This window comes from Tachyglossus aculeatus, chromosome 5 (genome assembly GCF_015852505.1).
Source record: "Tachyglossus aculeatus isolate mTacAcu1 chromosome 5, mTacAcu1.pri, whole genome shotgun sequence".
NCBI classification, from domain to species: Eukaryota; Metazoa; Chordata; class Mammalia; order Monotremata; family Tachyglossidae; genus Tachyglossus; species Tachyglossus aculeatus.
In genome coordinates, this window is record NC_052070.1 from 64,484,753 (window position 1) to 64,512,438 (window position 27,686).

At 44.4% G+C, this 27,686-nt stretch overlaps 2 protein-coding genes across 3 annotated transcripts in view; one reads left to right on the top strand and one right to left on the bottom strand.

Moving 5' to 3' along the window:
• Nucleotides 1-1,203, bottom strand: part of MCEE (methylmalonyl-CoA epimerase) — a 39,636-nt gene extending 38,433 nt beyond the window's left edge. Inside the window, exon 1 of one of the 2 annotated variants that reach the window (XM_038746735.1) lies at nucleotides 1,127-1,203. In XM_038746735.1, the coding sequence (XP_038602663.1) occupies nucleotides 1,127-1,187 (61 nt within the window). In that variant the 5' untranslated portion in view covers nucleotides 1,188-1,203. The remainder of the gene's footprint in view (nucleotides 1-1,126) is intronic. The other variant, XM_038746736.1, reaches the window with a different exon arrangement.
• A 2,709-nt stretch (nucleotides 1,204-3,912) lies between these two features.
• Nucleotides 3,913-26,267, top strand: MPHOSPH10 (M-phase phosphoprotein 10). The gene is given in 12 exon segments (XM_038747135.1): nucleotides 3,913-4,013; nucleotides 11,389-11,743; nucleotides 11,745-12,041; nucleotides 14,548-14,684; nucleotides 16,650-16,869; nucleotides 18,117-18,258; nucleotides 18,969-19,036; nucleotides 19,687-19,824; nucleotides 19,968-20,081; nucleotides 22,119-22,226; nucleotides 23,237-23,467; nucleotides 26,067-26,267. Coding segments are annotated over 12 exon segments (2,058 nt in total). The 3' UTR covers nucleotides 26,214-26,267.
• Nucleotides 26,268-27,686: the final 1,419 nt, after the last annotated feature.

The window sequence follows — 27,686 nt, forward strand, 5'->3', positions numbered from 1 at the left end:
TGAAGGAAGGATGAACGATGAATGAATAATAATGATGGCATTTGTGAAGCGCTTACTATGTGCAAAGCACTGTTCTAAGCGCTGGGGAGGTTACAAGGTGATCAGGTTGTCCCACAGGGGGCTCACAGTCTTAATCCCCATTTTACAGATGAGGGAGCTGAGGCACAGAGAAGTTAAGTGACTTGCCCACAGTCACCCAGCTGACAAGTGGCAGAGCTGGGATTTGAACCCATGACCTCTGACTCCCAAGCCTGGGCTCTTTCCATTGAGCCACGCTGAATGAAGGATGAATGAATGATGGATGAATGAATGAAGGATGAATGAAGGCTGAAGGAATGAATGATGAATGAATGAATGAAGGATGAATGATTGAAGGACGAATAAAGGCTGAAGGGATGAATGACAAATGAAGAAAGGAGGAATGAATCATGAATGAATCATGAATGAATGAATCATGAATGAAGGACGAATGAAGGAAGGAAGGATCAATCAATCGTATTTATTGAGCACTTACTGTGCGCACAGCACTGTACTAAGTGCTTGGGAAGTACAAGTGGGCAACATATAGAGATGGTCCCTACCCAACAGTGGGCTCACAGTCTAAAAACGAATGATGGAAGAGATGAATGAAGGCTGAAGTTAAGAATGATGAATGAATGACGAATGAATCAAGGATGAATGAATGCAGGCTGAATGAATGAATGATGAAGGCAGGAAGGATGAGCGATGAATGCATAATGAATGAATGAATGATGAATGGAGGCTGAATGAACGATGATTGAAGGATGAACGATGAATGAATAATGAATGAAGGGTGAATGAATGAAGAATGAATGAATGATCAATGAAGGCTGAATGAAGGATGATTGAAGGATGAACGATGACTGAATAATGAATGACGAATGAATAAAGGCCGAATGAACGAATGAATGCTGAATGAGTGAAGGCCGAATGAACGAATGAATGCTGAATGAGTGAATGCTGAATGAATGAATGAGAGACTGCAGGCTGAGGGGCGGAGGGAGTGTGTGTGTCGGCGCGCGCGCGCGCTCCCCCGTGCCCCTGTCAGGCCGTCCCCGCCCAAGATGGCGGACGGCCCCGACGTCCCGGGGCCGGCCTCAGTCACCTGCTGTCCCCGCCGCCAGGGCCCGCACCGCCTGCGCCACCGCCTTCCTCACGGACGCCATCTTGGGGAGGGGCGGCCTCTCCCGGCCGCGGGATTGGTCGAGGGGCGCTCACGTGACCGGAAGGGATCCGTGAGGCGGGAGGGAGGCGGGCTCGCGCAGCAATGGGGGCGGGGCGGGCCGTGAGGGGGCCCGCCCCCCGCCTTCAGCTCCGCCTGTCTTGGGCGCCTGTCGGTCGGTCAGTCAGTCATAAGAATAATAAATAATTAATAATGGATAAATAAATTATTGATAAACACGATTGAGTGAATGAAGGAATGAATGTACTTTCCAAGCGCTTAGTACAGTGCTGTGCACCCAGTAAGCGCTCAATACATACGATTGACTGACTGACTGGGCAAGTCACTTCTCTGGGCCTCAGTTCCCTCATCTGTCAAATGGGGTTGAATAATAATAATAATAATAACCTAGAGCACGGTGCATATATAGGTGCACTACGTATATACTAGGCTTACGCTATGTACTGTTCCCACTGCCTTAGCACATTGTTTGGCACAGAGTAAGTGCTAAATGACTACCATCATTAATAATAATAATAATGGCATTTGTTAAGCACTTACGAGGTGCAGAGCACCGTTCTAAGCGCTTTGGGGGATACAGGGTGATCGCGGTGTCCCACGTGGGGCTCCCAGTCTTAATCCCCATTTTACAGATGAGGGAACTGAGGGTCAGAGAAGTGAAGTGACTTGCCCAAGGTCACACAGCAGACATGTGGGGGAGCCGGGATTAGAACCCATGACCTCTGACTCCCAAGCCCAGGCTCTTTCCACTGAGCCGCGCTGCTTCTCTAAGCCTTTGAGCCCCCCGTGGGACAACCTGATCACCCTGTAACCTCCCCAGCACTTAGAACGGTGATTTGCCACATAGTAAGGGCTTAATAAACGCCATTATTATTTATTATTATTATTATTATTATCCCGGCTCCGCCAACTGTCAGCTGTGTGACTGTGGGCAAGTCACTTCACTTCTCTGGGCCTCAGTTCCCTCATCTGTAAAGTGGGGATGAAGACTGTGAGCCCGCCGTGGGACAGCCTGATCACCTTGTAACCTCCCCAGCGCTTAGAACAGCGCTTTGCACGTAGTAAGTGCTAAATAAATGCCATTACTATTATTATTATTATTATCCAGGCTCCGCCAACTGTCAGTTGTGTGACTTTGGGCAAGTCATTTGACTTCTCTGTGCCTCTGTTCCCTCATCTGTAAAATGGGGATGAAGACTGTGAGCCCCCCGTGGGCCCATCTGATCACCTTGTAACCTCCCCAGTGCTTAGAACAGTGCTTTACACATAGTATGTGCTTAATAAATGCTATTATTATTATTATTATTATTATTATTATTATTATCCAGGCTCCACCAACTGTCATCTGTGTGACTTTGGGCAAGTCACTTCACTTCTCTGGGCCTCAGTTCCCTCATCTGTAAAGTGGGGATGAAGACTGTGAGCCCGCCGTGGGACAGCCTGATCACCTTGTAACCTCCCCAGCGCTTAGAACAGCGCTTTGCACGTAGTAAGTGCTAAATAAATGCCATTACTATTATTATTATTATTATCCAGGCTCCGCCAACTGTCAGTTGTGTGACTTTGGGCAAGTCATTTGACTTCTCTGTGCCTCTGTTCCCTCATCTGTAAAATGGGGATGAAGACTGTGAGCCCCCCGTGGGCCCATCTGATCACCTTGTAACCTCCCCAGTGCTTAGAACAGTGCTTTACACATAGTATGTGCTTAATAAATGCTATTATTATTATTATTATTATTATTATCCAGGCTCCACCAACTGTCATCTGTGTGACTTTGGGCAAGTCACTTCACTTCTCTGGGCCTCAGTTCCCTCATCTGTAAAATGGGGATGAAGACTGTGAGCCCCCCGTGGGACAACCTGATCACCTTGTAACCTCCCCAGCGCTTAGAACAGTGCTTTGCACACAGTAAGCGCTTAATAAATGCCACCATTATTATAATTATCCCGGCTCCGCCAACTGTCAGCTGTGTGACTTTGGGCCAGTCACTTCACTTCTCTGGGCCTCAGTGACCTCATCCGTAAAATGGGGATGAAGACTGGGAGCCCCCCGTGGGCCCCTTCATTCCTCTCGCCCTCGTCCCCTTCTCCATCCCCCCCATCTTACCTCCTTCCCTTCCCCACAGCACCTGTATATATGTATAGATGTTTGTACATATTTATTACTCTATTTATTTTACCTGTACATATCTATTCCATTTATTTAATTTTGTTAGTGTGTTCGGTTTTGTTCTCTGTCTCCTCCTTTTAGACTGTGAGCCCGCTGTTGGGTAGGGACTGTCTCTGTATGTTGCCAATTTGTACTTCCCAAGCGCTTAGTACGGTGCTCTGCACACAGTAGGCGCTCAATAAATACGATTGGTGATGATGATGATGTTGCCAACCTGTACTTCCCAAGCGCTTAGCACAGTGCTCTGCACACAGTAAGCGCTCAATACGATTGATTGATTGTAACCTCCCCAGCGCTTAGAACAGTGATTTGCACATAGTAAGCGCTTAATAAGTGCCATTATTATTATTATTATTATTATTGTTACTATTATGGGTGGAGGGAGGGCATTCCAGGCCCGGCGGAGGAACGTTGGTGGCGCCGGAACTGTTTAGAGGCGGCGCGGTTTCCCGCCGGAAGCTTGCGCGGCGCACGCGCGCTGCTGCTCTCCGAGGAGACTTCCGGCGCCACCGCGCATGCGCAGAGCCGCCATGGCCGCCATGGCGAGAAGACGGCGAGGCCCGTCGTCCCGCCTCAGGCTGTTGGAGCGATGTCTGAGGGACCTCGACGGGGCCACGGCCAGGCCCGAGCTGTTTCTCAGGTAATAATAATTAGAATAATCATAATCATGGCATTTATTAAGCGTTTACTATGTGCCAAGCACTGTTCTAAGCGCTGGGGAGGTTACAAGCTGATCAGGTGGTCCCACTGGGGGGCTCACAGTCTTCATCCCCATTTTAATAATAATAATGATAATAATAATGGCATATGTATTAAGCGCTTACAATGTGCCAAGCGCTGTTCTAAGCGCTGGGGAGGTTACAAGCTGATCACGTGGTCCCACTGGGGGGCTCACAGTCTTCATCCCCATTGTAATAATAATAATAATGGCATTTATTAAGCGCCTACTATGTGCCAAGCGCTGTTCTAAGCGCTGGGGAGGTTACAAGGTGATCAGGTGGGCCCACGTGGGGCTCACAGCCTTGGTCCCCATCTTAATCATCATCATCAATCGTAGTTATTGAGCGCTTCCTGTGTGCAGAGCACTGTACTAAGCGCTTGGGAAGTACAAATTGGCAACACATAGAGACGGTCCCTACCCAACAGTGGGCTCACAGTCTAAAAGGGGAAACAGAGAACAAAACCAAACACACTAACAAAATAAAATAAATAGAACAGATATGCACAAATAAATAAATAAATAAAGTAATAATAAATAAATTGAGCGCTTACTGTGTGCAGAGCACTGTACTAAGCGCTTAATATCTCTATAATAATAATGGCATGTATTAAGCGCTTACAATGTGCCAAGTAATAATAATAGCAATGGCATTTATTAAGCGCTTACTATGTGCAAAGCACTGTTCTAAGCACTGGGGAGGTTACAAGGTGATCAGGTTGTCCCCACAGGGGGCTCACAGTTTCAGTCTCCATTTTACAGGTGAGGTAACTAAGGCACAGAGAAGTGAAGTGACTTGCCCAAAGTCACCCAGCTGACAATCGGCAGAGCTGGGATTCGAACCCATGACCTCTGACTCCAAAGCCCATGCTCTTTCCACTGAGCCACGCTGCTTCTAAGCGCTTGGGGGGAGATACAAGGTGATCAGGTGGTCCCCACGTGGGGCTCACAGTCTTCGTCCCCATTTTAATAATGATAATAATAATGGCATGTATTAAGCGCTTATAGTGTGCCATGCACTGTTCTAAGCGCTGGGGCGGATGCAAGGTGATCAGGTTGTCCCACTGGGGGCTCACAGTCTTCGTCCCCATTTTAATAATAATAATAGTAATAGCATGTATTAAGCGCTTACAATGTGCCAAGCACTGTTCTAAGCACTGGGGAGGATGCAAGGTGATCAGGTGGTCCCACTGGGGGGCTCACAGTCTTCGTCCCCATTTTAATAATAATAATAATAGTGGTGATATTTGTTAAGTGCTTACTATGTGCCAAGCACTGTTCTAAGCGCTTGGGGGGATCCAAGGTGACCAGGTGGTCCCCACGTGGTGCTCACAGTTTTCGTCCCCATTTCAATAATGATGGTAATGGCATGTATTAAGCGCTTACTATGTGCCAAGCACTGTTCTAAGCGCTGGGGAGGATACAAGGTGATCAGGTGGTCCCCACGTGGGGCTCACAGTCTTCGTCCCCATTTTAATAGTAATAGTAATAATGGCATGTATTAAGCGCTTACAATGTGCAAAGCACTGTTCTAAGCACTGGGGAGGTTACAAGGTGATCAGGTTGTCCCACTGGGGGCTCACAGTCTTCGTCCCCTTTTTAATAATAATAGCATGTATTAAGCGCTTACAGTGTGTAAAGCACTGTTCTAAGCGCTGGAGAGGTTACAAGGTGATCAGGTGGTCCCCACGTGGGGCTCACAGTCTTCATCCCCATTTCAGTAATAATAATAATGATGATGGAGTTTGTTAAGTGTTTACTATGTGCCAAGCACTGTTCTAAGCGCGGGGGGGGTGGGGGGGGATACAAGGTGATCAGGTGGACCCACGTGGGGCTCGCAGTCTTAATCTCCATTTTAATAATAATAATAACAATGGCATGTATTAAGTGCTTACAATGTGCCTAGCACTGTTCTAAGCGCTGGGGGAGGATACAAGGTGATCAGTTGTCCCACTTGAGGCTCACAGTCTTCATCCCCATTTTGCAGATGAGGTAATTGAGGCCCAGAGAAGTGAAGTGACTTGCCCAAGGTCACACAGCAGGCATGTGGCGGAGGCAGGATTCGAACCCATGACCTCTGACTCCAAAGCCCGTGCTCTTTCCACTGAGCCACGCTGCTTCTCTATAGAAGGTTGTCCCGTGTGCGGTTCACAGTCTCAGTCCCCATTTTGTGCCAGGCTCTTAGTCACTTAACGTCTCTTCCTCAGTTACCTCATCTGTAAATAAATAAGGTTTATTTGTACGTATTTATTCTATTTATTTTATTAATATGTTTTGTCTTGTTGTCTGTCTCCCCCTTCTAGACTGTGAGCCCACTGTTGGGTAGGGACCGTCTCTATATGTTGCCAACTTATACTTCCTAAGCGCTTAGTACAGTGCTCTGCACACAGTAAGCGCTCAAGAAATACAGATGAATGAATGAATACAAGGTTGTCCCATGTGCAGTTCACAGTCTTAATCTCCATTTTGTGCCAAGCAGTTAGTCACTTAACGTCTGTTCCTCAGTTACCTCATCTGTAAAGTGGGGATTTAAGGGTTGACCACAGGATCACACAGCGCAGGCAAGAGGCGGATGGCTCTTAATAATAACTTCTAGACTGTGAGCCCACTGTTGAGTAGGGACCCTCTCTATATGTTGCCAACTTGGACTTCCCAAGCGCTTAGTACAGTGCTCTGCACACAGTAAGCGCTCAATAAATGCGATTGAATGAATTCTTAGGAACCCAGGTTCTCCGATTCCCAGACCTGAGCTCTTGTCATTAGGCCATGCGGCTTCCAGCCGGTAAAAATGATGGTATTTGTTAAGCGCTTACTATGTGCCGAGCCCTTTTTAAGCGCTGGGGTAGATACAAGGTACAAGGGCTAGCAGACTTAATCCTCATTTTCCAGATGAGGTAACTGAGGCGCAGAGAAGTTAAGTGGCTTGCCCGAGGTCTCACAGCCGGCAAGTGGAGATGTCGGGATTAGAACCCACGTCCTCTGACTCCCAAGCCCGGGTTCTTTCCACTAAGTCACACTGTTTCTCTATTCCTCTGTTCCTCGAGGAATGGATGACCCCAGGACCGGGGTGACGTGCGAGTGAAGAGGATGGTCATTTTTTTCCCCAAGGATGAGGGTGACCGTTGCGTGAACGTCCTTCCCCGAGGGCAGAATTCCTCCCTCCCACCTGTCTTGCCCCCTCTGTGAAAATGAAGGGTGTAATTGGGGCCTGGACAAATAATATTCAGTTCCAAATCAAGCAATAATTCATATTTATTCATCCCCCTAGAGCATGGTGCATATATATGTATATATATATATATATATATGCACTGTGTATATACTAGGCTTATGCTATGTACTGTTCCCACTGCCTTAGCACATTGCTTGGCACGGAGTAAGTGCTAAATGACTACCATCATTAATAATAATAATAATAATGGCATTTGTTAAGCGCTTGCTATGTGCAAAGCACTTTTCTAAGCGCTGGGGGGGGAATACAAGGTGATCAGGTTGTCCCGTGTGGGGCTCACAGTCATCATCCCCATTTTACCGATGAGGTAACTGAGGCTCCGAGAAGTTAAGTGACTTGCCCGAGGTCATACAGCAGGCATGTGGCTGAGGCAGGATTCGAACCCATGACCTCTGACTCCAAAGCCCGGGCTCTTTCCACTGAGCCACGCTGCTTCTCATTAATAATAGTGATATTAGGTGCTTACTGCTTTAGATATAGTTCAGATACATTTTGTGCCCCCAAATGGGAAGGAGAACAGGTAGTAATTAATGATGGTATTTGTTAAGCATTTACTATGTGCGAAGCACTGTTCTAAGCGCTGGGGGCATACAGGGTGATCAGGTTATCCCGCGGGGGGGCTCACGATCTTAATCCCAATTTTACAGATGAGGAAACTGAGGCCCAGTGAAGTGACTTACCCAAAGTCATACAGCTGACAAGTGACGGAGATCTTCTAGACTGTGAGCCCACTGTTGGGTAGGGACCGTCTCTGTAAGTTGCCAACTTGTACTTCCCAAGCGCTTAGTCCAGTGCTCTGCACACAGTAAGCGCTCAATAAATACGATTGAATGAATGATTAGAACCCATGACCCCTGACTCCCAAGCCTGAGCTCTTTCCACTGAGCCACGGTACTGAATCCTCATTTTACAGATGAGGAAATGGAGGCTCCAAGAGGTTAAGAGACTTGCCCAAGATCACACAGCAGGCAAGTGGCGGAGTCAGGATTAAGTCCCCAACTCTCTTTTTTTTTTTTAAATGGCATTTATTAAGCGCTTACTATGTGCAAAGCACTGTTCTAAGCGCTTGGGAGGTTACAGGGTGATCAGGTTGTCCCACAGGGGCTCACAGTCAATCCCCATTTTACAGATGAGGTAACTGAGGCACGGAGAAGTGAAGTGACTTGCCCAAAGTCACACAGCTGACAAGTGGCAGAGTCGGGATACGAACCCGTGACCTCCGACTCCAGAGCCCGGGCTCTTTCCACTGAGCCACGCTGCTTCTCTGTGTGCTTACTATGTGATTTCCATTCTTGAGCTCTTTCCACCAGGCCACGCTGAGTACAGGAGAGGTAGAAAACACAGGACCTGCCTACAGCGAGGTTACATTTATTGTCTGAGTATCGGCAAAATAGTAGTATGGAAGATATTACCCGAGAGGAGAAAATGAATAGGAGAAGGTCTCCTAGAGGGGATATGATTTTTGAAGGGCTCTGAAGATGGAGAAGAACTGTAATCCCCGGGATTTGAAGGGGGAAAGGAGTTCCAGGCATTAGGATTCCCATCTGCCAAGCTAGCTCTTCCTCCCTTCAAGGCCCTGCTGAGAGCTCACCTCCTCCAGGAGGCCTTCCCAGACTGAGCCACTTCCTTCCTCTCCCCCTCGTCCCCCTCTCCATCCCCCCATCTTCCCTCCTTCCCTTCCCCACAGCACCTGTATATATGTATATATGTTTGTACATATTTATTACTCTATTTTACTTGTACATATCTATCCTATTTATTTTATTTTGTTAGTATGTTTGGTTTTGTTCTCTGTCTCCCCCTTTTAGACCGTGAGCCCGCTGTTGGGTAGGGACTGTCTCTATATGTTGCCAATTTGTACTTCCCAAGCGCTTAGTACAGCGCTCTGCACATAGTAAGCGCTCAATAAATACGATTGATGATGATAGGAAGGATACAGTCTAGGATTTAGAAGAAGGTAGAAGGCACAGTAACAATGAATCAATCAATCAATCGTATTTATTGAGCGCTTACTGTGTGCAGAGCACTATACTAAGCGCTTGGGAAGTCCAAGTTGGCAACATATAGAGACGGTCCCTACCCAACAGTGGGTTCACAGTCTAGAAGGGGGAGACAGAGAACAAAACCAAACATATTAACAAAATAAATGCAATAGATCAATCAATCAATCGTATTTATTGAGCGCTTACTATGTGCAGAGCACTGTAAGCAATAGATATATGCAAGTAAAGTAAATAAATACATAGAGTAATAAATCCGTACAAACGTATATACAGGTGCTACGGGAAAGGGAAGGAGGTAAGGCGGGGGGGATGGAGAGGGGGAGAAGGGGGACAGTGGAGAAGCAGTGTGGCCTAACGGCCTAGTCACTTAACTTCTCTGGGCCTCAGTTTCCTCATCCGTTAAAAAAATGGGGATTAAGACTGTGAGCCCCATACGGGGCATGGGCCGTGTCCAACCTGATTATCTTGTATCTACCCCAACGCTTAGAACAGTACCTGGCAGGCACGTGGTAAGCGTGTAACAAAATACTATTTATAAAAAGAGAGAGAGGTGCGATGTAGGTAAAGAGTTAAGTGAGTGGAAGAAAGCTGTTGGAACGCCTTTTAAACCGATGGCCAGAAGTTTCTGCCTAGTGTGAAAAAGAATTGGGTAAATCAGTCGGGGTTTTTGAAGATGTGAACAGATGGATGTTTTAGAAAAATGTTCCTGGCTGCAGATTAATGTTCCGACTTGGAACGAAAAACTGCCAGAATTACTGGATCGGTCTGGCGTTATCTCCCAAATGAAGACATTCAAAAGATGATCAAAACTGCAGAGGCCGATTTTCACGTTAGTGTGTTAATAGAGAAGCAGCGGGGCTCAGTGGAAAGAACCCGGGCTTTGGAATCAGAGGTCATGGGTTCAAATGCCGACTTCGCCGCTTGTCAGCTGTGTGACTTTGGGCAAGTCACTTAACTTCTCTGTGCCTGTTACCTCATCTGTAAAATGGGGATTAAGACTGTGAGCCCCCCCCGTGGGACAACCTGTTCACCTTGTAACCTCCCCAGTGCTTAGAACCGTGCTTTGCACATAGTAAGCACTTAATAAATGCCATTATTAGTAATAGATGAAATCTGGTGACTGATGACATTTGCCCAAAATTTCTGCTCACTCTATTATAAATTCTTTGAAAGCAGGGAAGCTGTCTATCCGGTACTTGTAGAACCAGTAGCATCTTACGTGTTCAATACATGGATCTCGGAGGAAGAGCCAAAGCTCGTTACATAGCTAATATTTATTGTTTTTATTATTTCCTATTGTATGTCCGTAGCAAAGCTTCCTCTCCCCCTATTCCTAGATTGTGTGCCCCGTTGGAGCCAGAAATGTGTTTGTTTTTTTCTTTTTTATGGCATTTGTTTAGTGCACTAAGCGCTGGGGTAGATGCACGGTATTCATGTTGGACACAGTCCCTACCCCACATGGGGCTCACAGTCTTAATTTCCATTTTATAGATGAGGGAACTGAGACAGAGAAGTGAAGTGACTTGCCCTAGGTCACATGGCAGACAAGTGGCAGACTGAGATTAGAACCCAGGTCCTTCTGACACCCAGGCCTGTGCTCTAGCCCCTAGGCCGTGTCAATCAATCAGTCGTATTTATTGAGAGCTTACTGTGTGCAAAGCACTGTACTAAGCGCTTGGGAAGTACAAGTTGGCAACATATAGAGACAGTCCCTACCCAACAGTGGGCTCACACAGTGCTTGCCCAGAGAAAATGTTTATTAAGTACTATTACCGTCAAAACCCTTTTAAGTGTTGATCTTTAGGGCCTCCGTCAGCAAATAGTATAGAGTCTTGTAATTCAGTTAATGGTAGTCATCGAACTCCCCCACCAAAATTTTCCAGATCTGCCATAAGTAGAAAAATCCGCGAGAAGCTGTAAAAATGTCTCGATAGCAATGCATGTTTTAGTTCATTTCACATTTAGCTGGGGGGGGGGGGGGGGGGGGGGGGGGGGGCATCCATACCGTGACACTTGGAAGCTGTAATTTCACTCACGAACTTTTCCTTCTCTCCTTTATCAGTGTGCAAGATGGACTGGCTTCAAATTTCACTTCTTTAACTAAAACCCTCTACGATTTACACAAAACGATCTTTTCGCGCCTCGGGAGCCCTTTGAAAACCCTCACAGTTAAAAACTTTGACGATGAGCAAATCTGGCAACAGCTAGAGCTGCAGAACGATGCCATTTTACAGCACTTTAAGAGCGCTGTCAACAGAAGCCTCACGGATGAAAAGCTTTGCCTCCTCCCGGCAACTAAAAATGATGTTGTCTCAAAAATGGAGGCTGGCCGCAAAGAAGACACAGGGCAGAAGAAAGAGTCCCACCTGAAACCTGGTAGTTTGGGGGAAAAAAAAGGAGGCGATAAAAAAAAAAATAGAAAGGGAAGCCAATTTGGCAGAAAACTCAACATCCGATGAAGAGGCTGCCGATCTTGACTTCGATATTGACAAGCTACAAAGTCAAATCAAGAAAACCAAGGTGTTTGTCAAGCGGAGAGAGAAATCCATAGTGGATGATAAATTTTTCAAGCTGTCTGAGATGGATGCTTATTTAGAACATGTGGAGAAAGACGAAGAGAAAGGGGATGGTGAGAGGGATATTGAAGATGAAATCGATTATTTTGAAGATATTCATTCCGATGACGAGGGGCTATTTGAAGACAAAAATAGAAAGGTAAAGGTGTTCGTGGAACTAAATATTTTGCTCCAATTCCCTCGGATGTCTAAAGCAAGTCTGTGTTTCTTACCTTTAATCACGCTAAAGTCAGCTTCACAAAATGACCGTATTTTCCCAAACGAAGAACAGAAGCATATTTGGTCTGCCGTACTGTAGCGTGTGTTTTCATTACACAATTTGGATCTGACAGGAAGGTGGTATTTAGGAGCGTTCTTGGTGGAATACTAGTCTGTTCTGGATGTACCGTGATCCACAAGTTTGCCCAAGCAGATTCAACGTAGGGAGGAGCAATTACAATGTACTTGTATCCAAAACAGTGCTTGGCACGTAGTAAGCACTTAACAAATGCCATTATTATCATCCTCATTATGCATAATAACAGGTGCTGCCAGTTTTTGAAGTTTTGTGGTATTTAATTCAGTAAAATAACTGTGTGGAAAGGGAGATTGTGTGTTTATTGTCATATTGTACCATCCAACGTGAGAAGCAGCGTGTCAGTGGAAATAATAATAATAATAATAATGATGGCATTTATTAAGTGCTTACTGTGTGCAAAGCTACTATGTGGAAAGAGACGGGCTTGGGAGTCTGAGGTCATGGGTTCAAATCCCAGCTCTGCCAGTTGTCAGCTGTGTGACTTTGGGCAAGTCATTTAACTTCTTTATGCCTCAGTTACCTCATCTGTAAAATGGGGATTAAGGCTGTGAGCCCCACGTGGGACAACCTGATCACCTTGTAGCCTCACCAGTGCTTAGAACAGGGCTTTGCACATAATAAGCGCTTAACAAATTACATTATTATTATTATTATCTTAAGCACACAGTACAGTGCTCTGCACACAGTAAGCACTCATTAAATTTGATTGAGTGAAAAGGATATAAAGCATACTCCTGGCAACTAATCATTGTTATTTGTTGTGTGCTTGTGTGCAGAGTACTGTACTAAGTGCTAAGTCTAAGTTCTGTACTAGTGGTGGACATAACGGGACATATAGGCATTTGTATCAAATGTTAGCCCCGAGAACATTTTTGCACTATCCTATAACCCATTAATTCCCATAGAATCGATGGTTACAGTAACAAAGTTACCCTAACAAGAGATTTTTGAAGAACATTACCACATTAAGCAGAAACGACTCTATTATACCAGTTAACAGTAATACAGTAGTCATTTATTACAAATTTAAAGGTATTGAATCCTGTTGCAAAAATAAGGGTTAGGTCCACAAAAAAAGATTTCCAAAAAAGCCCAACAGTTATTGAAAAGATAACAGAGAGTTTGTTGTAATTTTAGATTTTCTACCTGATTGTTTCCAGGCTTCTGCAGTGACTGGCCTAAATCTATATGGGATAAGAGGGTGATTTATAGATAGTTAAAAGTTGTGTTGATTTTATCTATATGAGAAACCCCCATTAAGCACTCCTAATGTTTCAAGAAAATAACAAGTTTAGCAAAAGTGTATTGAATGAAGCATGGTTTCCCAATAAGACTGTTGGCATTAATATGTTCCCAAGATTCAAAAAATGATCAAAGTACCATAAAGGGATTAAAAAAGTGTTAGACGCAATATAGTTGCATAATAAAGCACCAGTGTAAATTTGTACTCATAAATCTAGCTACTGACAAAAATCGTGTAAAATGTTCAAGTGTATTGAGTGCATATTGTATGCAAAGCCCTGTACTAAGTGCTTGGGAGAGTAAAATATAACAACAAACAGGTACATTCTTTGCCCACAACGAGCTCACCATCTAGAAGGGGAGACAGACATTAATATAAAGAAATAGATAATTGAGATGTTTTTAAAAATATACTTATGTCAGTCCTTTTTATATTGCTAGCATACTAGAGATCTATCATTAGCATGAAGTAGACAAGTGTTGTTGAAATGGAGTGTAATCCCTCTACAAGTCAGGCTGAGGGAAAGAGGAGGAGAGATAGTGTTTGAATTGAGATAAACCTCTCACTGTCTCAGTTGTATTTATTGAGCGCTTACTGTGTGCAGAGCACTGTTAAGCTCTTACAATACAGCAATATAACGGACACATTCCCTACCCATGACAAGCTTACAGTCTAAAGGACCGTAAGCTTGCAGTGTAGGAGCAAGGTGTTATAGAGAGGGGGGAACATTATAAAAAAATAACAGCATTAAAATCAAAATAAGTCACTCTAAAACGCTATCATGCTATGGCTATCATAATGGAGGATCCCAGTAGCTTCCTGACAAGGGATGGGCAACAGCAAGTATGATAGCCATTGGGATAGTGTTTTCCTGCTCCATTATTACAGCTTGTCTAGTTCCACCCAAGTGAACACCAAATTAGGATTGCAAGAAGGGAAAGACGAATAAATTCATTTGCCAGTTTCAAAGACTTGTGTAAGGCTTTTGGCACGGTCTTCCTTGCTGATTCTGTGTGCTGAGAAATAGTGACTTTTAAAGGATTTTCTCTGAGTTAATTCTGTCTGTTGCATCAATTTTCCCTATTTCCTTTTTTTTTATTTTAGTCAGCTGAAAGTGCTAGAAATCTGACCTATAAGGATTTCTTTGACCCAGTTGAAAGTGATGAAGATGTAGCTAGCGATCCTCAAATGAGTGAAGATTTTGGAGAGGAAGATGGTTCTGTGGAAGGAATGTCTGAAGAGTAAGTATTTTTAATTATCGCCAGTTAGATGCTTTTTAAATAATATTTAAGCGCTTAGTATATGCTAGGCACAGTACTAAGCACTGGGGTAGATGCAAGCTAGTCAGTTTGGACTCAGTCCATGTCCCACGTGGGGCTCACAGTCTTAATACCCATTTCTACAGATGAGGTAAGATACATTCCCTGCCCACAGGAATCTTACAGTCTAGAGAGGGAGGCAGGCATTAGTAAAAAAAAAAAAATTACAGATATGTACAGGTAGTGCTGTGGGGCTGGGGTAAGGGGTGGTGAATAAAGGGAGCTAGTCAGGGCAACGCAGAAAGGAGTGGGAAGAGAGGAAATGAGGGCTTATTCAGGGAAGCCCTCTTGGAGGAGATGTGCCTTCAATAAGGCTTTGAAAGTGGGGAGAGTCATTGTCATTTGGATATGAAAAGGGAGGGAGTTCCAGGCCAGAGGGAGGATGTGGGCGAGAAGTCAGCGACGAGATAGACAAGATCGAGGGGGGTAGGCGTTAGAGGAGCCAAGTGTTCAGGCTGGGTCGTAATAGAGCAGCAAACTGAGTTAGGAGGGGGCAAGCGATTGAGCACTCTAAAGCCGACGCTAAGGAGTTTCTGTTTAATGCGGAGGTGAATGGACAACCACTGGAGATTCTTGAGGAGTGAGAAGCTTGGGCTGAAAGTTTTTGTAGAAAAATGGATCTGGACAACGGAGTGAAGTAGGGCCTGGAGTGGAGTGAAGCAGGAGGCAGGGAGGTCAGTAAGAAGGCTGGTACAGTAATCAAGGCAGGATAGGGTGCTTGGATTAACGTGATAACAGTTTGGATGGAGAGGGAAGGGCAGATTTTAGTGATGTCGTGAAGGTTGAAGTGACAGGATATCGTGATGGATTGAATATGTGGGTTGAAAGAGGAGTCAAGGTTAACTCCAAGGTGATGGACTTGTGAGACAGGAAGGATGATGGTGCCATCTACACTGATGGGAAAGTCAGCGGGAGAACAGGGTTTGGGTGGGAAGATAAGGAGTTCTCTTTTGGACTTGTTTGAAGTGACCGCAGGACGTCTGTGTAGAGGTGTCTTGAAGGCAGGAGGAAATTCGAGGCTGCAGAGAGGGGAAGAGATGAGGGCTGGTGATGTAGATTTGGGGACCATCATCATAGAGGTGATAGTTGAAGCCATGGGAGTGAATTAGTTTTCCAGAGGAGTGGGTGTAGATAGAGAATAGAAGGGGACCCTGAACTGAACCTTGAGGGATCCCCACAGTTAGGGGGTGGGAGGCAGAGGAGGAGCCTGTGAAAGAGACTGAAATGTGTGACCAGAGAGATAGAAGAACCAGGAGAGGACAGTATCTGTGAAGCCGAGGTTGGATGATGTTTCCGGGAGAAGACGGTGGTTGACAGTGTCGAAGGCAGCTGAGAGATCGAGAAGGATTGGGATGGAGTAGAGTCTGTTGGATCTGACAAGAAGGGAATCACTGGTGACGCTTAAGGGCAGTGTCTGTGGAGTGAAGGGGTTGGAAGCCAGATTTGGGGGGCACGGATGGGGGTCAAGAAGAGAACTGGAGGAGAGGAACCTGAGGCAGTGGGTGTAGACAACTTGCTGAAGGAGTTTGGAGAGGACTGGTAGGAGGGAGCCTGTAGTATCATTCCATCGGTTAATAATGAATTTTAAACTGTGAAGGTTGTAGCTGCTTCCATAGAATCAGTCATTTTCTTGGAAATCTGATTCCCTCTCTGGTCCATTTAGAAAACTGCCCCTGTTACTGAATTTACTCCTAAAATCTTAATTAGTTTGGAAGTTCTGAAAAAGTATTAGGTGTTTGCTTGAATGTTCCTGGATTTTATAGAGAGAAGTGTCATCAGTGAACAAGACTGAGGTTTTTCCCCTTAACTCTCATACCCCCCTTTTTGTTTAGGTGCATTAATCAGAAGTTATTTCCCTTCAGTTACTTAAGTATCTTGACATTTTAGGGATGAAGAGGAAATCAAAGAAAACAAAGACAAAAAACAACAGAGAGAAGCTTTGAAAAGAGTTAGCTTCGCTTTGCCTGAGGAGGACGGTGATGATGATATCAGTGACGAAGATGATGATGAAGATGAGGAAGATGAAGAAATCAAAGAAGATACAGATAGGCTTGGAAAGGAAAAACACTCTGTAGTAAAATCTTCCTTTGAAAAACGAGAGGAAAAGGTAGCTGTGTAGAGTGATGATTTTTTTTTTTTAAAAAAAGATCTTGCATTCGTAATTAAAGTTGAATTTTGTGTTAAAAGTCAATTTAGGCTCTTTGCCATGAGAGGTGGTCAGCTATTAGTCACTTACCTTGTGTTGTCGTGGTCTCATCTCTGCACTTCTGACCGATTCTGCCTCCTTTCTCTCCGTTCCATTCTCCTGTGATGTCTGGGGACTGCAACCTTCTCACTGGTGATCCCTGTATCTCCTCTTACCCTCTACTTCATCTGCTTTTTAATCTTTTGCTTCACCCCGCTTTTGCCAGTCCTTAACATAGACGCATGTAAGATCTCCCCATCTCCCAGTATCTTCTCTCCCACAAAGTCACCTCTACTCCCTCGGCACCAAAGCGGGGCTCACCACACTTTGAGGAAAGAGGAAAATCCAGGGCCTTGGATCAACGTCTGCCACTACGTACTCTGGTCTGCGCTAACTCTGCTTATCCCTTCTTCTCAGAAGGACACTATTCATCATCATCATCATCATCATCATCAATCGTATTTATTGAGCGCTTACTATGTGCAGAGCACTGTACTAAGCGCTTGGGAAGTACAAATTGGCAACATATAGAGACAGTCCCTACCCAACAGTGGGCTCACAGTCTAAATTTACAAATACTACACACTATTCCTCCCTCGTTGACACTTAGGTCAGTTGTCCCCAGATGTGAACATCCCATGGTCTGTTCTTGGCCTTCTCCCTGCTCTACACTTGCTTGCACACTCTTCCCTCCTGGAACTCCCTTCACCCTTTTAGATCTGACAGGCCACAACTCTCCACATCTCCAAAACCCTACTGATGTCCCACCTCCTCCAGGACTTGAATTATTTTCTCCCCCACATTACATTTTCCCTATCAGCTCAGCACATTTAGATTCACTTTCACAAATCATTTTCCACATTCTACTATTTGAGCCCTTTCTTATCCTATTTGTAAATTATTTTATGTCTTCCCCAGCTACAGTGTAAACTCGTCGTGGGCAGGGATTGTGTCGCTAGATTCACTTTCACACATCATTTTCCACATTCTACTATTTGAGCCCTTTCTTATCCTATTTGTAAGTTATTTTATGTCTTCCCCCAGCTACAGTGTAAACTCGTCGTGGGCAGGGATTGTGTCTTCGGTTGTTTTTTCCAAGTGCTTAGTGCAGCGCACGCAGGCACTCAATAAATACTATCGTTTGATGGTTTTACCCCCTGCCATTTTAGATGACAGAGAGAATTAAATCGTTGGAGAAAGAATTGTTGGAACCAAAGCCTTGGCAGCTACAAGGAGAAGTGACTGGACAAAAGAGACCAGAAAACAGCCTTCTAGAAGAAACCTTACATTTCGACCACGCAGTCAGGATGGGTGAATATTGGACATTTATTTTACGCTTCCTTTTTTGTGTTGTACATAGAGGAAATTACAGTTCAGCATTTTTGATGATTTGTTGAAGATTACATTTAATATGTTTCAGATACAGCTGACGCTTTTGTAAATATCAATTCCTTCCTCTCGCCCTCATCCCCCCTCCATCCACCCATCTTACCTCCTTCCCTTCCCCACAGCACCTGTATATATGTATAGATGTTTGTACATATTTATTACTCTATTTATTTATTTTACTTGTACATATCTATTCTATTTATTTTATTTTGTTAGTATGTTTGGTTTTGTTCTCTGTCTCCCCGTTTTAGACTGTGAGCCCACTGTTGGGTAGGGACTGTCTCTATATGTTGCCAATTTGTACTTCCCAAGCGCTTAGTACAGTGCTCTGCACACAGTAAGCGCTCAATAAATACGATTGATGATGATGATGATGATCAATGTCTTAAAATGGCAATGGCTGGCCATATGCGTACTGCATTTAGATTTTTTACTTGGCCATTATTGATACGTATAATGTGATGGTTTTGTAACCAGTTCTTTAGGATGATTTACATAGTGTTCAGTTCTGCATATATTAACAGGGTTAAAGTAGTCTTTCGTTTCCAAATCTGGTAGTAGTTTAAGGTGCTTTTGATGATAAATATAAACATCGTCAAGCATGTCTTCTCTTTTTTTTCCTCTTTTTTAAGCTCCTGTGATCACGGAGGAAACTACTTTCCAACTTGAAGATATGATCAAGCAAAGGATAAGAGATCAGGTTAGTAAGATTTAATTTAGTCCTAAGACACCCCAAAATGAAATGGAAATCAGTGATATTTCATCATTTTGGGGTCATTGTAAATGGCACTGTAGTGTGTCAAACTGCTTCTCACATTGGCCACTTTCCTGCCAATGGTATATTGTAAACTTGTAGGTGTTTCAGGGCACTGCACTGGTTTTGCATAGAAGCCAGAGGTTGTTCTTGGGAAGAGTAAAAATGTCCCTCCGAGTTAAAGAACACACCTGGCATTCTTCTTGTGTGTTGCTGTGATACGTCATTTTTGTTTAATCTCCAGGAAGCTTGAAGTTCTTTAAAAGACATGATGAAAATATTTATAAAATACGTAATGAACTGAGCCTTCCATTTTCTCTTCCCTCCATTATTTCTTCCCTCATTCCTTCCCTTATCCCTTCCTTTCCCTCTTCTGCTGTCACTTGCTCTCTCTGTTGTCTTTGCCATCTCAAGTCTGGGTCTTGCTTCTTGCTTCCTGAGAGATTGTAATGAATACCCTTACTGGCCCTGAATTTGTCCTTGCTTTGTGTGTAATGCCCTAGAAGGTGAATAAATCTAGTAAAGTGAGATTTTTCCACAGAGAAGTATTCTTACAGGGTTTATAAAATAAATTCTTCTTTTCCCTAATGTTTCAGGCATGGGACGATGTAGTTCGTAAAGAAAAACCCAAAGAGGAGGCATTTGAATACAAGAAGCGTTTAACTTTGGATCATGAAAAGAGTAAACTGAGCCTTGCGGAAATTTACGAGCAAGAGTATCTGAAACTTCACCAGGTACAACCTGAACCAGAAAAATTGCTAAAATCTAACAAGTATTTTAATTTGGTTGGAAAAATCTTCAACCATGCTTAAATGCATTTTTGAGGCATTTAATCTGATGCGATATTAGTCTGATGCTATTGTGCTTATAACCTTAGGAAAAGACAGAAGAAGAGGAGGAAAACCCTGAACACGTAGAAATTCAGAAGATGATGGATTCACTCTTCCTAAAATTGGATGCTCTTTCTAACTTCCACTTCACGCCTAAACCAGTGAGTATATTTCCCAGTGAAATAACTCTGTCATTTCATTTTGCTCCTCTTTGCCTCCCTCTTAATTTAAAGCTTGATCTTAAAATCAAGGTTTCTAATCTGTCCCCTATTTGATGTGAATCTAAGAGCAACTCTTTGACAGAAAATTGATTGGCTTTTGGATGATAAACTTCCTTCAAAACAGCAGAAGCTAGCGGTTTAGTGCAAATCCCCAAGAGAGCGTGGCTACTATTGGGCAGAAAGAGCAAAGTGTAGATTTGAGGTAAAATAACCTTGCTCTAGATTATGATAAATTGTACGAGAGTGGCTACTATTAGGCAGAAGGAGCAAAGTGTAGATTTGAGGTAAAATAATCTTGCTCTAGATTGTGATAAATTGTATGAGTGGCTACTATTAGGCAGAAAGAGCAAAGTGTAGATTTGAGGTGAAAGAATCTTGCTCTAGATTATGATAAATTGTATTCGGAGAAAGAACAAAGACATGGATGTCTCGGTACTTCTTTGAGCTTTTGAACTCCAAACTGGAAATTAAAAAGGGTCTTTTTTTGTTATTTTTAATGGTATGGAAGTGCTTACTCTGCGCCAGGCACCGTACAAAGCGCTGGGGCGATAGAAGATAATCAGGTTGGACGTAGTCGCTGCCCCAAGTCGGGCTCGTAGTGTAGTCCCCATTTTCCAGATGAGGTAACTGAGGCCCAGAGAAGTGACTTGCCCAAGTTCACACACTTCCAACTCTCAGGCCCGTGCTTTATCCACTAAGCCACACTGCTTCTATTAAATATGCTGCTTTGTATTGAATTTGAATCCTGGGGTTCGCCTTTACTATTACAAAGCTGCTTTATAGTACCGTATCTTCAATTGACTTCTATATATACAGCCACAGATGGGCTCTGGAGTACCTATAGTATGGTACTCTGTAGAAGTCAGTTGAAGAGCCAGAGTTAAGGACATTTATTCTTTTTATCCACTCTCCTTGCCTGTCCATCTCGTAGTACCTTGGTAACATGTGGGTGAAATGGATATGAGGTCAGCCTCACATTTGTTTGTTTACCTTTACCGCTTGATTAAAGACAATTTAAATTGCCCGGCACTGAGAGTCTTCATAAATAATAATAATAATAATGATGGCATTTATTAAGCGCTTACTATGTGCAGAGCACTGTTCTAAGCACGGGAGGTTACAAAGTGATCATGTCCCACGGGGAGCTCACAATCTTAATCCCCATTTGACAGATGAGGGAACTGAGGCCCAGAGAAGTGAGGTGACTTGCCCAAAGTCACACAGCTGACAATTGGCGGAGCTGGGATTTGAACCCATCACCTCTGACTCCCAAGCCCGGGCTCTTTCCACTGCGCCACGATTGATCCATTAGAAGTCATTGAAATGTCTAACCCAGACATGCTGTTGCATTTAATTATTGTCGGTGTTTCATTCTGTAAAGCGGCCCAGTTTTATCTGAATCCGTGCTTTCACAGTGCTGACATTGTTATGGATTCGCACGGCTTAGTGGAATGAGCACTAGCCTGGCTCTGCCGGTTGTTCCTGTGTGACCTTGGGCAAGTCACTTCTCTGCACCTCAGTTTTCTCATCTGTAAAGTGGTTCGATGCCTTTTCTCCCTCCTGTTGAGATTGTGATCCCTGTGTGGGACAGGGACTGCGTCTGACCTGATTAACTTGTATACCCCAGCACTTAAAACAATGCTTGTTACATAGTAAGCCCTTAACAAATACCATAATGATAGTAATGGAGCAGAGTAAAAAGAAATGGCTCAAGTTTGGCATTGGACACTGAAAAGCATCTTGAGCAAGTTCCCCCTAATATACAGTTTTGCAAAAATATGACACCCGATTTTAGAAGAACGATATAAACATGTCTTTGATGCCCTTGGTCACAAACTTGAGGGCAGAGGATGCATTTACCAACTCTTATTTCACTCTCCCGCGTGCTTAGCCCAGCGCTCTACTTTCAGTAAGCACTGAAAAAATACCAGTGAGTGACCGAATATTGTTTTAAAAAACACGCTTCTTCCTTTCCAGCCCGTTCCGGAGATTAAAGTTGTCTCCAACCTTCCTGCCATAAGTATGGAGGAAGTAGCACCGGTCAGCGTAAGTGACGCGGCACTCCTGGCTCCAGAAGAAGTGAAGGTAAGGAGTCAATACGGAAAGCTAAGGTTTAAATTTACGGTTTTGATAGCAGTTCAGTGTAGCTGCCTTGGGGAGAAGAGAGCCGATAGTTGTCGACATATTCTGAGCAATTCTCGCTGCGCTCTCGTCATCGGCCAAGTGAATAATGTAGTGTTGGAAATTTGTTGGTAGCAGAAATTTTTTGCCTAGAATAAGTAGATGCGCCTCTTTCTCTGTTCTCATTCTTTCCCCTTCTTCCTCATGTCCTCGTACTGCTGTCATCTTCTCTGTTTCTTCTTTGTGTTTTCACACCCCTTTCCATATTTCATCGTTTTGCCCCGCCTTCTCCCTCCCAAACAACCCTCACTCCCTTTCTCCCACTTTTCCACAGCCGCTCATCCCGTGCATTCTGTACCTTTCGTGGACCTGGCGGACTGGGGGAACCCGCCAAACATTTGGGGTGATAGATCGAGTCGAGCCGCTAAATGTTCATACTCAGTGTCCGCGTCCGTGCTCCCGTTATGTCTCGCCGCTGTCCCGCCTTCTTCCTCCCTCCAAGCTGGAGTCCGGTGGTCAGCTTGGGAAAGCTGGTCTTCGGCATCCCGACCTGATCCATGTTGTTGATCGTGGTTCCTCTCTAGCTCAGGGTATTTTCAACTTCTCTTTTAGCAGTGAGACCAAACAGGATCAGGATCGAGGAAGCCCGGAACCGTGTCCCTCTGGTGTGGTCTGTGACTATCCACGAGGCCCAGGATGGCATCAATAAAGCGGGTGGACTTGTTAGCTCATCAGATTAAAAAAACAACCTCCAAAAACCCTGCAGATTGCTCAGAGAGGGCAAGTGCTGTGTGTTATTTTGAGGCTGGATTTTGAAGGAGTTAAAGCTGACGGGCCTAACATTTTTGGCAAAAGACAAAATAGCACCTAAGCACCGTGCTGCCAAGGTGAAGCAGCTTGCATAATTTAGGGTAGGTCAGAGAGGGCTTGGTAGCTCCATTTCCCATTACACCGTTTTGGGTTTCTTTTCGTAGGAAAAGAACAAAGCCGGAGATATAAAAACAAGTGCCGAAATGACCGCCACGGACAAGAAACGAGAGAGAAGAAAGAAGAAACTACGTAAGCGTATGAAATTAAAAGAGAAGGAACGGAGGCAGAAACTACTGGCACAGACAAAACCAGAGTTGGCCAAGAAATTCAACAAAAATGTTGCTTCGGCACAACTGAAGAAGCTAACCAAAGCCGGCAAAGCATCTCTGCTTAAGGTAAGGCATGGTTAAAAATATTTCAGAAAATAAACATGCTCAAAAGAGGCAGATAATTCTGCTTTATCGCAGAGCGTTTTTTTGGCAGAACTGAATGTTAGTGCTTAGTTTATATTGCTTTCTCTCACTGTTGAAACTTTTAGTATCACCTAATGGCTGTAGACTTTGCAGGGAATATATATTTTTTCTCCTAGCCTTTTTTTTCTTCAGAGTAAAAAAAAGACGCGAGAACTTAATTAGCCCAGTGTTTGAAGCTACCCTCTACATGTTCTGTTTTTGGTTTTACTTTCTTTAAAGGTATTTGTTAAGCGCTTACTATGTTCCAGACACTGTACTAAGCACCGGGGTAGATGCAAGTTAATCAGGTTGCACACAGCCCATGTCCCACATGGGGCTCACAGTCTTAATCCCCATAATGATAATAATAATAATGTCGGTATGTGTTAAGCGCTTACTATGTGCCAAGCACTATTCTAAGCGCTGGGATAGAGACAGGGTAATCAGGTTGTCCCCACGTGGGGCTCATTGTCTTCATTCACATTTTACAGATGAGGTAACTGAGGCCCAGAGAAGTTAAGCAGTTTGCCCAAGGTCACACAGCTGACAATAATAATAATAATGATGGCATTTATTAAGCGCTTACTATGTGCAAAGCACTGTTGTAAGCGCTGGGGAGGTTACAGGGTGATCAGGTTGTCCCACAGAGGGCTCACAGTCTTAATCTCCATTTTACAGATGAGGTAACTGAGGCCCAGAGAAGTGAAGCAGTTTGCCCAAGGTCACCCAGCTGACAAGTGGCGGGGCTGGGATTAGAACCCGTGACCTCTGACTCCCAAGCCCGGGCTCTTTCCACTAAGCCACGCTGCTTCTCTGCCCCCATTTGACAGAGGAGGTAACTGAGGCCCAGAGAAGTTGAGAGACTTGCCCAAGGCGACACAGCAGTGTCCTCAAATGCTCCCTCTGAGTTCTGCAGCAAGCGCTCAATAAATACGATTGAAGGAATGAATGAATGCACAGAGTTATTGCTCCTTCCAGCATACCTCACTTTTTTTCCCAGGAGGTAACTTGGGATTCAAGCAGAATTGGCCCAAGGTGTTTGAGAATCGGGAAGCAGCATGGCCTAGTGAAAAGGGCACAGAACTGGGAAGCAGGAGACCTGGATTCTAATCAATCAATCAATCAATCAATCGTATTTATTGAGCGCTTTCTGTGTGCAGAGCACTGTACTAAGCGCTTGGTAAGTACAAGTTGGCAACATAGAGAGACGGTCCCTACCCAACAGCGGGCTCACAGTCTAAAAGGGGGAGACAGAGAACAAAACCAAACATACTAACAAAATAAAATAAATAGAATAGATATGTACAGGTAAAATAGAGTAATAAATATGTACAAACATATATACATATATACAGGTGCTGTGGGGAAGGGAAGGAGGTAAGATGGGGGGGATGGAGAGGGGGACGAGGGGGAGAGGAAGGAAGGGGCTCAGTCTGGGAAGGCTCACTTTGCTGTGCAACCTGGGGCAAGTCACTTCACTTCTCTGGGCCTCAGTTCCCTCGTCAGTAAACCGGGGAGATTAAATAGCTATTCTCACTTCCCCTTAGACTTTGAGCCCCATGTGGGACACAAAGACAGGGACTTTTACTGATTACTCCGTAACTAATCCGGCGCTCAGTTCAGTGGTGACACATAGTAAGCGCATAACAAATACCATTATTATTCTTATTACTGTTGCCATTATCGTTGGTGGTGATGGGGTCTCCTGCCGGAATGAAGGATGGACCTCACTCCCCATTTTTCTTTTTAATGGTATTTGTTAAGCGCTTACTATGTGCTGGGGCAGAGAAAGCATGGAGAGAGTAGGCAGGCAGGGATACAGCATGTTGGGAGGAGGAAAACAAAGATATTTTTAAGTGTAGGACTATAAGCTTGTCGTGGGCAGAGAACATACTTACCAACTCTGTTATATATTGTACTCTCCGGTTAATATAGTGTTCGGCACACAGTAAGTGCTTAAGAAATTCATTCATTCATCATTCATTCAGTCGTATTTATTGAGCGCTTACGGTGTGCAGAGCACTATACTAAGCGCTTGGGAAGTACCGGTCGGCAACATACAGAGACGGTCCCTACCCAACAGCGGGCTCACAGTCTAGAAATACGACTGAATGACTGACGGGAAGCAGTGCCCACAGCCTAGTGCCATAGAAGCAGCGTGGCTCAGTGGAAAGAGCCCGGGCTTTGGACTGAGAGGTCACGGGTTCAAATCCCAGCTCCGTCAGCTGTGTGACTTTGGGCAAGTCGCTTCACTTCTCTGTGCCTCAGTTCCCTCATCTGTAAAATGGGGATGAAGACTGAGCCCCTTGTGGGACAACCTGATGACCTTGTATCTCCCCCAGCACTTAGAACAGTGCTTGGCGCTTGGTGAGCGCTTAACAAATACCACCATCATCATCATCATCATCTCAGGCATAGAGCGCTTAACAAATACCACCATCATCATCTCAGGCATAAGTGTCAGTCAGGCCTAACCAGCCTGTCGGATCAACCAGGTGATATAGAACTCTTACTCACATGACTTCATATTTTCTCATTTTAGGATGAAGGAAAAGATAAGGCATTGAAGTCATCTCAAGCGTTCTTTTCTCAACTACAAGATCAAGTGAAAATGCAAATCAGAGAAGGAAAGAAAGTACCAAAGAAACGGAAGCAACAAGAAATGTCCGTTCGAAAGCTGAAACTTTAATACGTTTTGATGGCATAATGTAAATATTAAAGGAAGCCTATGTTTCTTAAAGCATTTATTGAATTTATTCATTAGGCCTAAGGTCGTGCGTATAGTGAAATGACGAACTGAATTTAGGAAACCATTACTGGTCATTGTTGCAAAGTTCCGTGGTTCAGGTTTATGATGTCAAACTTTATCATTTGACTTCCCTCTTCCTTTCTTTCCTTGACACGCCTCCCCCCCCCCAAAAGAAAATTTCCTATCACGATGTTAGCTTATTTTAATGATGAAAGAGAAAAGAATCCTGATTCCCGCTGATCTCTAAATAAAAGAAAAATGACAGCAGTTTCTCCTGCATAGTTTTAGGCATTTATTCTGCCTGGAGGCTGAACCAGATGACTTCTGAAAGTCACTTTCAATACCCCGTTTCAGTGAGAAAGTAATGTATTGCAATTTTTATTGGTTTTTTCGCTTTTTTTTTCCACATCAGAGAGGATTAGGTTCTCAGCTGAGCTGTGATCTAAATTCGAGGTAACCCCAAGTGATGTAATCAGAGAAGCAGCGTGGCTCAGTGGAAAGAGCACGGGCTTTGGAGTCTGAGGTCAGGGGTTCAAATGCCGCCTCTGCCAATTGCAAGCTGTGTGACTTTGGGCAAGTCACTTCACTTCTCTGAGCCTCAGTTCCCTCATCTGTAAAATGGGGGTGAAGACTGTGAGCCCCCTGTGGGACAACCTGATCACTTTGTAACCTCCCCAGCGCTTCGAGCAGTGCTTTGCACACAGTAAGTGCTTAATAAATGCTACTATTATTATTATTATTATTATCTAGTGGGTTTAGGGATATAGCAAATCCCCTGGAACAAGGAGATGATTGATTAAAATGGGCCTGAAGAGCAATACCTGGCTTCCCACATTCCGAAGAAAAATGGGAAAGCGTACTTGAAAGCCACTGGTTTAATTTAGCTATTCCAAAACCCTTCCAATTAGAACAAACACACCCCCATTGTCCCTCAACGAAGATAAACAATTGTTGCCCTGGCAGAAAGTTGATTTAGCGCTGGAGAGGAACTTCTTCACAGTTCTTTTGGAAACAATTTCACAAATAGAAGCATATTGTTTATGAGCAGGGTGAGGGAAGCGAGTGGCGCAGTTCAGACCTTTGGAAATTTAATTCTTCGACAGCCCCAAACAATTTTCACAAACTTCCTTGTTTGGAACAGGGCTTTTGCTCCGTGGGGATGAAAGGGACCTTTGCTAACGTGAAATTGGCATCGGTGGCTCGACCTAAATCCTGAGACTGGTCCCTACCTGTGTTGGGCTACTGGGGTTCGTCCCCCTGAGCCCAATTGGGAACTTTGGGGGTTTTATTTGGCTCCGGTGCTGGCCGGATGCCTTTTTGTTTTTTCCACCGGCTCAGATGTTTTCTCTTCCCAGTATTTGGGTACATTTGGGCACCTCGAGAGCCTCCCCGGTTACCCCAGAGAAGGTGGCT